Source organism: Micromys minutus (genome assembly GCF_963924665.1).
Source record: "Micromys minutus genome assembly, chromosome: 27".
NCBI lineage: Eukaryota > Metazoa > Chordata > Mammalia > Rodentia > Muridae > Micromys > Micromys minutus.
The window spans coordinates 21,154,722-21,167,289 of NC_137962.1; the positions used below are offsets into that span (position 1 = coordinate 21,154,722).

Genomic DNA, 12,568 nt, shown 5'->3' on the forward strand with positions numbered 1-12,568 from the left:
CGCGGGGGGGCCGGGGGCGGCTCCGGCGCCCAGGGGCCAGCACAGCGCGCAGGGAGCGAGCCTGGCGGGCGCGCGCTCGCCGCCCCCGGGCCCGCGCGCCCCCGGCCCCCCGGCCGCACAGCGGCGGACCCGCCCGGGCCACGTGACCCACGCGGCGGTGTAGACCGGCCCCCCGGCCTGGGTCGCGCGCATCCTGCGCCCAACGCTGCTCCCGCGCCCTCCTGGCCGACGTGCGTGCCGAGCTCTCCGGGCTGCTGAGCTCGGTCCCGGCTCTCCGCTCGCACTGAGCTCTGGAAGTCCCTCTGCGGCCGGCCTTTACCGGCGTCCGGGGCCGGCCGGCAGCCTTCCCCTCTTCTCCTCCTCGGGCTCGTGCGACTGGAGCATCCTGACCCGGTCTCACCCACGGCCGGGCCAGAGTGATGCGATTCTCTGAGGACAGCGCCTCTTAGATCCCTATCCGCCTGTGGCGGGGGCGGTTCGGCGATCGTGGGCCTCTCCCCGGTCCAGCCCGGCGGGAGCGGGGGCGTTGGGTCAGGAGCACAGGGCCAGCCTGCTGGCAATCCTCGACGCCGCGCGTGGCAGCGCCGGCTCTAGGCAGCCGGCTCTAGGAGGCAGACGTTCAGTAGCAACCCGTGGGGACCTTGGAATGTTTACCAACTTGGGTTGTTTGGGCTCAGAGTAGTGGCCCTGAGACGGGTCAGAGGGAAGGCTCTTGGCCTCTTCTGTTTCCAACCCCAGAACTCCCTCACTTTAGACCACCGAGTGGTTATTCGCTTCTTATCCCCCTTGTTCTTTCTCCCAACGTGACAGTCCCCCAACCCTCCCCCCGACATGTCCGTCTCTCTGACTCTTGGTTTCTGCTTTTTTTTTCTTTATTTTTAATTTAATTATTTTTATTTTTTACAGTCAGTCCGTCCATTACTGTTTCTAGCTCTAGCTACTCCACCTTCTCTTCGTTTCTTTTAATCTGTGAGTCTTTGTTTCTACCCGTTGATCTCACTTTCCTAGTTTGTCTTTCTGGCCCCCACCCCCACCCCATCAAGTCCTCCCACTCTTGGACTGGGAAACACATTTTTCAAGTCCCCAGCTCCCTCTTGTCCTTTTTTTCCCCTTCTCTCCGGGCTTCCAGACCCTCTCCATAGCCCCTCCCAGCCCTCCATCTTCCCCTCTGCAGGTTTGGTATGTGTGGAAGGAGATTGGAGGGTTTTCCAGGGGTTGGGGGCAGGGCAAGGACCCACCTGCAGGGTCCCAGAAAAGGAGCTGCATACCCCCCACCCCCCACCCCACCCCCGTTCATGCTTGAGCACTTGGCATGGTGCCAGCCATAGGGCAAGGCCCGGGGAAGCTACCTCATGCCTTGATCGATTTTAAAAGCCTCCTAGGGCCATTGAACAGAGTGCAGCAGAGAAAGAGAAGAGATACACGTGTCCAGCGGGGGGGGGGGGGGTGGGGGGGGTGGGGCCTCCAGAAAGGCAAGAACCGGGAGGAGGAACTTTGGGCCAGGTGGCAGCTAAGAGGCCAAAGAAAACAGGGTCCAAAGAAACCCCACTATTGTTCCCATTCTGCCTGGCATTTCCTGCTGAGCGACTCCTCCCCAACGGCTCTGGTCAGGTGGACTGTTCTTTTCTCCGGAGTCGCAGGGCTATGTCCCCAGCAGAGCAGGGCAGTAAGTACATCCAGGATCAGAGACCTTCAGGCCAGACATCTTGCTTGTGGCTGCACTTGATTTCCTTTCCTCCCTCCTTTTAAATGCATCTTCTCTGCCCAGGCACAGTCTTCCTGAACCCATAGGTCTCACAATCTGCCCTCTTAGAGTGGACAGGACTCACGTGCTATTAGGAGACTGGCCATGAAAGGAAGCTGCTGTCTGAGAATTTGAGCCTACTCTTTCCCAGCTAAAGGACTGGAAAGGCCGAGAACTTGTTCTTGCTGGAAACATAGCTCAGTGGTAGAGCCCCTGGCTAGCATACAGCGGCCCAAGTTCAATGCCCAGTGCCAGGGGAGGAAAAAGAAAAACTAGTTTTGGTCAGGCATGGTAGCCTTTCTTTCCAACCTTTGGGAGGCAGAGACAGGCAGATCTCTGAGTTCAAGGACAGACTGGTCTACATAGTAAGTTCTAGGTCATCCAAAGGCTACACAGCGAGATCCTATTTCAAAAACAAACAAAAGAACTCGTTCTTGACATTTTATGGATTAAAATAGAGGTCTGAATTGTCTCTACTTCAGACGTGATTTAACTCCAAGCAACTTTGTGTGGAGACCAGAAGTCGGAAGTCACCGACTCAGGCTGGGATGGATACCACAACTTCTCAGGCAGACTTGGTCACAAGGAATCCTTTTGCTGTAACTAAAGAGGCTCCACCTGTCAAGTTACTCCAAGCAGCATCTGATTCTGTTGCCAAGGCTGTGTCTGAGACCTTTTCATATCTCGGGCCATCGTGGTCACTAGATCTCTTCCTGGAGATAAGGTGTGGTAGAGTTACTTGGAAGAGAGAGAAACCCCTGGCCCTAGAGTGTGGGCGGAGCTCTTGCCTGAGAAAATAGGAAATTCCAACACCATTGGCAGCATGTGCTTAAGGCCTTTCTCCCTTCCCAGTGTAGATGCTCCGTTTTCTGTGTCTCTCAGAAAAGACCCCGTTTACCATGAAAAGCTATCTTGACCAGCTGTGAGGCTGTGGTATCTGTTGCATTCCTTATCTCATTGTAACCCCATCTAAGGCTCCTCTGAAGTCACTTTATAATCTGCTATAGAAAGGGGACTCACTAGTTCAGAGTCATTAACTTCAAGGCTCTTAACGTTTGCTTAAGGCTTCTTCCTGCTCAGTTGTAAACCTGTAATTTTCTAGGACTCTCACCAGAAACACCCTGTACGGTAAAACAATGCATTCTAACCTTAGAGGTTTCTGGTTTTATTTTATCAAATTGTAATCCTATCCCTCCAGAGCCGCCTCCAGAGCCACCTTCAAATCTCATTTATTGAAGGAAAAACAGTTTCTTAGCAACCCTCTGAGAGTCACATTATATATGGCTAATACTCGGACATTTCACTGGGACACTTCACTGAGAAGCCTGTACCCACCCACTCAGGTGGTTCTTACTTTCATCAAAGCTGTCATTTAATGGACTCCAACTCTGTTTCTTACTGGCTTCTCCTGGAGTTCTTTTCTGTGTCAGAGCCAAGGATCCAACCTGAATTAAAGATTAAGAGAACCGGGGCCCTTTGGGGGAACAATGGGGCTGTGATTCCCCCCCCCCCGCTGTCATAGGTGCTATACTTTAGAACTGGGGGCTGGAGAGATGACTCTGTGGTTAAAAGCACTGGCTGCTCTTCCGGGAGACCTGGGTTTCGTTCCCAGTGCCCACATGGCAGCTCACAACAGTTTGTAATTATGTCTGAGGGACGTCCTCTTCCGGCTTCTGTGGACACCAAACACACACAGTGCACAGACATATATGCAGGAAAATGTTTACAACACATAGGGTAAAAGATGATGATGATAAATTTTCCCCGTGCACTCATGGTTCTAGCCTTCCTGCTCAATGGAAGCCCCCTGGGAACTGTTGGGCTGGGGAGGGTTGCCTTCCACTTGTGGCAAGGGGGCTAGCATCTTTCAGAGAAAAGCTTTTGTCCCCTATCTCCTAACTAGGAACCTCTGGATTCCCTGGGGTGTAAACAGGCCTGGGGTGGAAATGTTGGGGGTCTGGGACTGTTTCTGGCACCTGTACTGTAACACTTGTAAGTTTCAGGAGAAAACATTAATTGGCAACTGAGCATTTACTGAGTGTTTACTATATGCAGAACATTGAGTTAGACAAGACAGAGAGAGAGAGAGAGAGAGAGAGAGAGAGAGAGAGAGAGAGAGAGAGGGAGGGAGAGAGAGAGTGTAAGAGGATGTCTTGCCCCTGGAGAACTTAACACTCTGCCTGAGAGGCAAGCTATACGTATAGGATCACATTTTGGAGAAACAGATATTGAAGCAATTGTTGGGGGTATGAAGTCCTTGGGTACGAAGGGAGAAAGGGTGCTGCTGGGACAGGCTCAGCCACTTCCTCCTGTCAGCCCAGAGCCCCGCATCCCCCAGCTTGGGGATCTGGAAACCTGTCCACCTGCCTGGGTGCTGTCCTGTGTCTGTCTAGTTTGGGTGTACCTGACCTCCACCTTCTTGGCTGTATGCTCCTAGAGTCCTTGTGTAATTTCTCCCGACTCTGACCACCCTCTTCAAGGCTCCTCGTCCACTACATGATTGGGGTCTGGACTAGGCTGGGCCAGCCGTGCTGAGTGTTCCGGTTTCTGCCAGAGGATGGCAGGAAGAGCCTAGAGCTTGCCTCTTTGAAAAGATACGGGGTTTTGCATAAGATGTCCTGGGTTCAAGTCTTGGCTCTGCTGTGTATTAGCTGTGTGTCTTTGGGCCAGACTGTAGGGCCTCAGTTTCAGAATCAAATGGGAAAGGAAGCATTTGCTCTGTCTGTCTCACAAGGTTGGGATGCCAAGGGAATTATCTGGAAGTAGCAAAGGTGTACATGGTACATGGCTGGGGCCTATTATCCTGACCAAAGGTTTTCATTAGATAAAGGTTAGCACATCGGAGGCCCCAGCACTTGCTGTGACCTCTGGCCCCGGTCTCGGGAAAGGATGTGACTCAGAAAGTGGTTCAGATACATTCTTGACCTTCAAGAGGGGTGTGTTGAGGGTGAAGTGCCTTTGGACTTTCAGGGCAGTGACTGAGAGGCAGCCCCAGAGGTCACTCTTCTGACAGCCGTGAGGTCAGGTCACTGTCACCAGCTGCTGGAGTTCGGCAAGGTCCTTTCTACAGCATGTGCATCCAGAACACCTCTTCTTGCCTCCAGTGAGAAATTTGGTTAAGGACACAGGAAGGTCAGTTACAGAGATTTCCCTCTGCATCCATGGTCACATGAATGGGGTGTTGGAGCATGAAGGGGACAAATGGAGTCAGAAGCCTGGAGAATGTGGGGGTGACAGAGGCCATGGAGACCCTTAGATTAGTTAGGCAGTGGCTGGAGAGAAGTGTGGATGAGAAAGGAAGGGGAAGGCTGCTAGGGTGCAGGCAATAAGGAAAGGCTTGAAGACCAGGATGGGGCCAAGAGTAAACCCATCTCCTGTCTGGACCCTGGGACCCCAGGGCTCTCCTTTGCTTTAGCCACAAGAAGCAGAGGAGGTTAGAGGTCTGGCCTCTTCTGCCTTCACCTACCCAAGAAGGCAGCAAGAATGAAAATGATCCTAATACTGTGTGATAAGGGTGTCATGAATCACAGTGAACACGGCATCTTTACACGCACCGCCTCACCTAATCCCAGCTTAATCTCATTGGAGAAACGTTGCCCTGACCCGGACTCTAGATTCCGACCCGCCTCTCTGCCTCTCCTTCTGCAGGCGGCAGGGTCCACACACTGTAACTGTCAGGCGGTGGGAACTGGAAGAGGGTGGAGCACAGGGCTGGGAGGAAGGAAAGAGGGAACCGAGATTCCTGGGGAGGAAGGACAATAAGTGATGGAGGGGTGTGGCCCGGTGCCTGTGGTTGCATGCCTGAGCACCTTGCCCTGACAGCCATAGGCATGCGCAGTGTTCCGGGATCCAGGACTCACTTGCGAAACCGAGTGTCTCCTTTCAAGCCGTGTCTCGTTGCAAATCTCCCCCTCTCCTGGGACAAAGGCTGGGGCCCCACAGAGGGCTTTTGTTTTCTTTGCCCAAGTGGAAGGCTAATCTTTAGGTGTGTGTGTGGGGGGGAGTTGGTCCGTGGGGATGGAGTCTTGCACACCCGTATGCCTGGCTCCCCTCTCCCCCTTGAAGAGCCCTCCCTCGGGGGTAGAAAGTCCTTGGATACCCAGCCGTCCCTTCCCTAGAGGTCGTTTCTAGGGACTTGTTCTCTAGTTGACAAGTTCCTTCCAGCAATGAGCCCTGGCAAGTCTTTGGGCTGAGCCCTGGTGGAATCTTGTGGAATCTTCCCCAGAGGTTCAAAGAAGAGGTTGGAAGCCAGCCCCCACCCCCCTTTTCTGGGGCTGGCTGCAAGGGAGGACTCATCTACAGCAGAGGAAATGGATTTATTGCAGGCACAGAAGGAGAGGGTCAAAGCGAGAATGAAAGTCCCCGGCCCTGTATCACCACGGGCACTCGGGGTCACGTTCAGGAACATGCAGACTCTGTACGTGAGGAAAGAAACACGCGGAGACGAGCACTTTTACACCCTAATAAAATGAGGTGCACTAAGCACAGACCCCACCCCCAAGGTGGTCTCTATGTACTTCTCCCCAGACACCAGAGCGGGCTCTCCAGAGCTCTCCGTCTCTCGCCCGCTTGCCTTCCCTCCCCACTGCCTCGGTCCAAGTGTGTCTGGTTCCCTGCAAGGGGCGAGCTCGAGGGTAGCTGGAACCAAGGCTTCGGGGCGGAGGTGCTGTCAGGCTCCCGGGCGAGCCCCTTCTTGAGGCTCACCGCCCTTGCAGGCGCTGGAGCAGGCACTCTGTATGGGAACCGACGGCGGGCCTGGGGGAGGGAGGGAGCCGCCGGCCGGCGGCGCTGCGCTGCGGGGGCGCTCAGGCCTTGCTGCCCCGAGGCAGGCTCTGCGGAGAGTGGAGCTCCACCGACTGCCGCCGCCGCACTTCACGTTCCTCCCAGTCGGTGTCCGGCTCCAGGCCCTTGAGCACTGCCAGGCGCTCCTGCAGGCTCTTTGCCGAGGGGAACAGCAGGTAGTTGTAGAGGAGGGAGCCGAGGATGGCGCCCACCAGGGGTCCGATCCAGAAGACCTGGGGGCGGGGGTGGGGAGAAGATGGCTCTGGCAGCCGCTCGCCCAGCCGGCAGCACCGTGTGGACACGCTGCTGTCCCGGCTAGCGTAGGAACAGGCTCTCCTGTGCCTCTGATAGAGTCGAGACTTATGCAATAAAGGTCGTCTTGAGCAGCCAACTTGTTAGTGTTGGGGGTGTGTGTGGGGGGGGGGGCGAGTGGGCAAGTTCTGAAGCCGGCTGCCTGGAACTAAGACTTGACTCCACCACTTATGTGAATTTAGACAGTCACTGCCTCTGAGCTTGTATTCTTTCCCTACAAGAATGCTCACTTCTAGAGATGAGGCAATTAAACGGGCTTAAAGGTTTGCAAAGCTCGAAGAAAAACGCCCAGCACACACCAAACACTGCTAACTGTTAAGTATGAATATCATTTGCTAGGTTCTGAATGCCAGGCACGGTGTTATGGAAATAAGCTTGCTTAATTTCTCCCAAGAAAGCCAATAAAATACTGACTGTTATTTTCATTTATAGGAAGGGACAGAGGAAGACAGAATCTTTGGCATAGCTCTGCGGAGTGGAACAAAGGTTTCCCAGGACCTCAGGACAAATGGAAAGGGATTAAAAGACCCCTCCCTCCCACCATATGGCCCCTGATGTCTCTCTGGGGTGATTTCTAGGAATGGGGTAGGCAGGGGTTTGGCCATTACCCAGTGATCATCAAACTTGCCAGTGACAACGGCTGGAGCCAGGGAGCGGGCTGGATTCATGGAGCAGCCGGTGAAATAGATCTGTGGTGGGAGGTGGGTAGAGGAGGAAAGGGGGTGAGGACAGCGCAGGGTACCCCCATCTTCTTTCCCAGTGCTGGGAATGCTTGGCCTCAGCTTAAAGTGAACCCGTGAAAGTTGGGACTAGCGATCCACACCTTCATCCCAGCACTTGGGAGGCAAGATCTCTGTGAGTTCAAGGACACCCTGGTCTACTCAGTGAGTTTCAGGACAACCTAGACTAATATAGTAAGGCCAGGGCTCAAAAGAAGGAGATGGGAACTGTGGGTGGTTAATTCCTGGGCTTGTATTCACTTGAGACTGGAAGGCTCTCTGATCTTTCAGGGGTCACAGCTTCAGTTATGAGTCCTCCTCAGACATTTTGTGTGGTAGCTCCTCTGGGGAGGTGTGTTTATCCACCTCTACAGTGAAATGTAGCTGTAGGGCAGCTGGGACCTGTGGCTACGACTTACCCCAAGGAGGTGGCCCAGGGTAACAGAGAAACCAATGGAGAGGGCAGGGCTACCGAGGTTGTCACCGCGGCGCTCATCCGTAGAGGCAAACACGCAGAGCACCAGCTGCATGGTCAGGAAGAGCTCTACAGTCACCGCCTGGCCAGCTGTGGCGTTGTTGTGGAGCTGGAGAGAGAGATGCAGGAAGGAGTCCTTCTGCTCATCCGCTTCTGGCTCCGAGCCAGAAGCCCCCCCCACACACACCTTAATTGTAACCACTGCCTCTTCTGAATCCTGGTCCCAAGGCAGAGGATGGACCTAGGACAGCCGGAGGCTGGGAGGTGGATCCCAGAACCTGATAGATAATGAGGCTGATGTTTGTGAGAGGGAAAAGATACTGTGTTTCAGATTTCTGAGTTTCAGAAGAGGGAAGAGGCTCCTATTGAACCTAGTACTAGAACGGCTTAGTGGGATCCCTAAATCATACTGATGCAACAGGCTGCCAAGGGGTCAGTCTTCCTGTGGTCCCATGGTCAAGGAACCTATAGTCTGGCCTCCCTTACCTCTCTCTGCCTCCCCTCCACCCCTTGCATTCAGGCCTTGCTTCTGTTCCCATGGCTGCACATCCCGTGAGGCTTGAGGATGCTGAAGGCGGACCTTCCATACCCACAAAGGGTACCCATCACCCCTGCAGCCCCTACCTCAGGAAAGAAGAGAACTTGGGGCTGAGCTCAGAGGCCATTTCATAAGGTGGCCACACCCCACGCTGCATCTCTCTCAGGGTTTTGTCAGCCTGCACCCCACACCCTGTCTTCTGGGACTGAGCACTGCACGGGGTGGATTGGTGACAGCTTTCATCTCCCACACTCTTCTAGGTCCTGAGCTCCTAGCCTGCTGCTTCAAGGTCTTTCTGGGTTTTATCCTCAGCCTCTTAGAGACAGGAACAAGGACTTGGGAATTACAGGTTGGCAGCCTCTGACTCATGGGGAGACTGTTTTGGTCACGGTGTCTCATTCTGTAAGTGTGGACAATAAAACCAATCCTAGAAGATTGAGGGTGACAAGGACAAGCCTCTAGCCCCATTCTTGCTGGTAATGCTGTTCAGAAACTGATGGTGTAGGTGTGAGTCTGGTGTGTCACACAAGCTTGGGCTGTCCCTGAATGATACTATTTATTGCCTCTATGATTTGGGTCCAATGACTGCTGGGTTAAAACCATAGGGAGGGGGAGACCTCAGAACGGAACTTATAGTGGTCTACCAAGGATAAGATAGTATGTGGCCTGGCACGGGGATGATCTCCATCAATGGCAGCTTCTGGGATCCAAGCTGACACTTGGTGGCATACTCAGAGAGCACTGACCGCTCGAATGGTCACTGGTCTCTCACTGTCCTCAGGGCAAATGGGCCCTGTGATGCCTCATTCTAGACAGACAGGGTTCCCTCTACCATTTAAGGTGGGTCAGTGCAGAGAAACAGCCTTTGGTGCTGAGGGTTGGGTAGGCTGGGATATGGTGGGGAACAAGGGCTGGCTGCTCTCTAGGGCTTTAGTGTCCCCAGTGCCTATGATATGTTTTCAGGGGCTTCTTTGACTAGCTGTGTGTCTCCCTGTTGTAAAAAAAAAAAAAAAAAAAAAAAAAGCTCATTAAATTTCTGAACAGAAATGGACACACTCCACCCCTCCACTTGTCTCTTGCCCCCTTTTTGCTCTAAATTCCCAGCCTCCTTTCTGTTTTTGAAAAAGAGCACTCCCTCATGGGAAGACCTCCCCCCACGAGGAAAGCAGAGGAATGTGTGTGCAGGGCCAATGGATTGAGTCAGTGGAGAAATGAAAGAGGAGGAGCCCTGAGAGGCACTTGCTTTCCTGGTTTGGGGTACAGAGCTCACATCATGCTGAAGGGGTCCCCAGATTCCTGAGTCTGCACAGATCGGAGAGCAGAGGCTTCACCTTCAACTCTCAAAGTGCCCCAGGTGCTGTTCAGCATCATCTGAAGGCTTTTGCTGGATTCTGGTCCTTCTTCTGGTCTTAACAAACAAACATATCTCATCTCCCATCTCCCTTCCCAAGTCTGTTTCTTGGTTTGTGAGACAAAGCCCAGGCGGCACTTCAGATAGTTGTTTGAGGGAGAGATCATGGGTTTGGGGGTTGAATCAGGGTTTGAGGGTTTAGCGGCGCTGTCCGCCTGGAACCTGCCCCACTGTACAGAGCTGTCAGTGTTTGTCTTGTGAGGGACACTGTCCAGTCCTTGCGTGTTCAATGCTGCTCTCTAGATCCTTGCAACTGCACTTGGAGTCCCCGAGGGCCCTGTCAGTGCCAGGCTGCTGTGTCTAACCGAAATCAAGGCCACTTTTCCTTGGTGGTGCTGGGTGGAAGGCCCTACAGGTGGCCACCAGGACTCTGCTCCCAGTGACTCTGTTGCTGTCCTTGGGTAGCTGTGTTCCTGCCTTTCGGTCCTCTGCTTCCCAGCTCAGAGTCTGTCCCACCCATCTTACCCTTCACAAGGTTTTTCAGTGTCTGCCCCTCCTAGGAGGGCCAAAACTCAAGCTACTCACAGCATTGACAGCCAGGTCCCCGCGGATTTCTACTGGAGTAATCTCGTGGAGGATTGCGGCCCCGGCCACGGCCCCCAGCAGCTGGGCAGCCACATAGAAGGCAGCTCGAAGGAAGGAGACGTGGCAACCCACCAGGCAGGCCACAGTCACAGCAGGGTTGATGTGGGCCCCGCTGATGTGGCCCAGAGCCTGAACTAGGGTGCCGATGCCCAGACCAAAGGCCACGGCAATCTGAAGCACGGAGGGTGGAGAGCTGGCCCACTGGAGGGCTGAGCCCAGCCCAAAGAAGACGAAAAGGAGTGTGGCCAGGAACTCGGCCAGCACGGCTCGGGAGAAGGCTATGGATCGGAGCTCCCACATGCTGCTCAGCCTTCTGAGCGCTGGCCAGTGGTCTGGGCCACGGGGCTGGCTCTTCCTCCCTCCCTCCCTCTCTCTCTTCTCTCTTCCTCTGGGCCTCTGGGGAGGCTAGACTGTGGGCACTTATAGGGCCTTCCTATCGTCGACCTGGGCACGTGGGGCGAAGGAGGCGTTCCTGCCAACACCAGGCTCTCCCATGGTGGCCTTGCCCCCACCCCTGCTCCTGCCCACCCGAAGGCCTATCATCCCATCTTAGCTTTCACAGCTGACTAATGTTCTCCTCGTTAATGAACTCCAGATAAGGATTGACGTCTGCTGTTTTCCTCGTTTTTTTCCTCAGTTACTCCAGGGAGCTGTCCCAGGGCTTCCCCAGCCCCCACAGTGACCACCTGCACCAGTTCCCCCAAAGGAGACTGTCCAGTGACCTTCTCTTTGACTAAAAGGCTGGCCAAGGAAGGGGCAAACCCTTAGTCCAAACCCTGAGGAAAGCTCCCTTTCTGCTGACTGGATGGCCTTTCTTCTGGAAGAGGATGGAAAACAACTGGTTGGCCGGAGACAAATTTCCAAGGCAAAAGGTCTTGGGCTCGATTTCTTGCAGTTAATCACCCATAAGTCATTGTTTCACCTTCACAAGCCCAGCTGGAGAGTAACTCCCATTACCTGGAACCAAGGGTGGCTTCAGTGGCCCTGGGACCCCAGCCCTATGCGATAGAGTCACCCAGGGTCAAGTAGGAACACAAGGCCTTCTGTTCTGCAGTACACACTTCTGTCTTTGAGATGTGACATGTCTGGTTCGTCTCTGAAAATGAGATAGATGATGAAGCTATCTCATAGGCTAGAAGACTGGACTGCATTAATATGGCTCCTGGTTCTCAGGAAGAACTCAGGTTTTGTCAGCCATTGCTCAGTGCTATTTGCATTTTGGGGCAAACAGGTCTCCCCCAAACTCAGAGTCTCTTAGGCTACAACAGACTACATACTACCTTCGAGCTCAGAGCCACCCTTACTATAGGAGAAAGGTGTTTCTGAGGATGTGGGGGGGGGGGCAGCTAGCCCTCCAGACTCAGGAAGGCCATGGAACCTGCTAGCGGCTCTCTAGTCTGGGTGTCACCCATCTTAGTCAGTGATCTGCAAGGCCACCTGCTGCCACAGCTTCTGTGGCTGTTGAGGCTCAGAAGACTGACCTACCCTATGCCTCTTCCTTCTTTGAGGATACAAAGGCTTCCTGATGATAGACTTCTAGTCTTCCTGGCCAGCCACAGTGCAAGGAACAGGAGTGTGGGAGAAACCGATGAGCAAGCGCTGGAGACAGTTACGCTAAGGGAAGTCAAAGGAGGGCCTGTTACTTACCCAGGGCGCTCCAGAAGATTGGTGGCTGAGCTTAGACTAGAACCCTGCACTGCCCAGCCATGCTCTGAGCCCTGGTCTCCTTGCCCAGACAGTGACACTTCTCCCTTACATCTGTTTCCAGAACACGGTCAGATGCACAACAAATACCCACGTACACAACACAGGCACGGGCACACTCACCTCCCACACATGACTTGCAACGCCGGCTGTTAGGGGAAAAGACATTGAGTGAGGAAGAAGAAACAATAAAGGAACCCAACAGAGGCCAGCTCAGAGGAGCCTCTGGGGACTTAGGCTCAGTCAGTGCTCCCTGCTCAGGGTCTTCCCCCACAACACAGGTTCTCCAGAAAGACTC

The 12,568-nt window shown here is 54.1% G+C and overlaps 1 protein-coding gene across 1 annotated transcript; it reads right to left on the reverse strand.

The window, feature by feature from the left end:
* Nucleotides 1–6,549: 6,549 nt before the first annotated feature.
* Nucleotides 6,550–10,866, reverse strand: AQP2 (aquaporin 2; the record flags this gene model as incomplete). Its single annotated transcript, XM_080939667.1, has 4 exons — nucleotides 6,550–6,759; nucleotides 7,447–7,527; nucleotides 7,977–8,141; nucleotides 10,507–10,866. 4 exons carry the CDS (start codon nucleotides 10,864–10,866, stop codon nucleotides 6,550–6,552), a joined length of 816 nt encoding a protein of 271 aa, XP_080795793.1.
* Nucleotides 10,867–12,568: the final 1,702 nt, after the last annotated feature.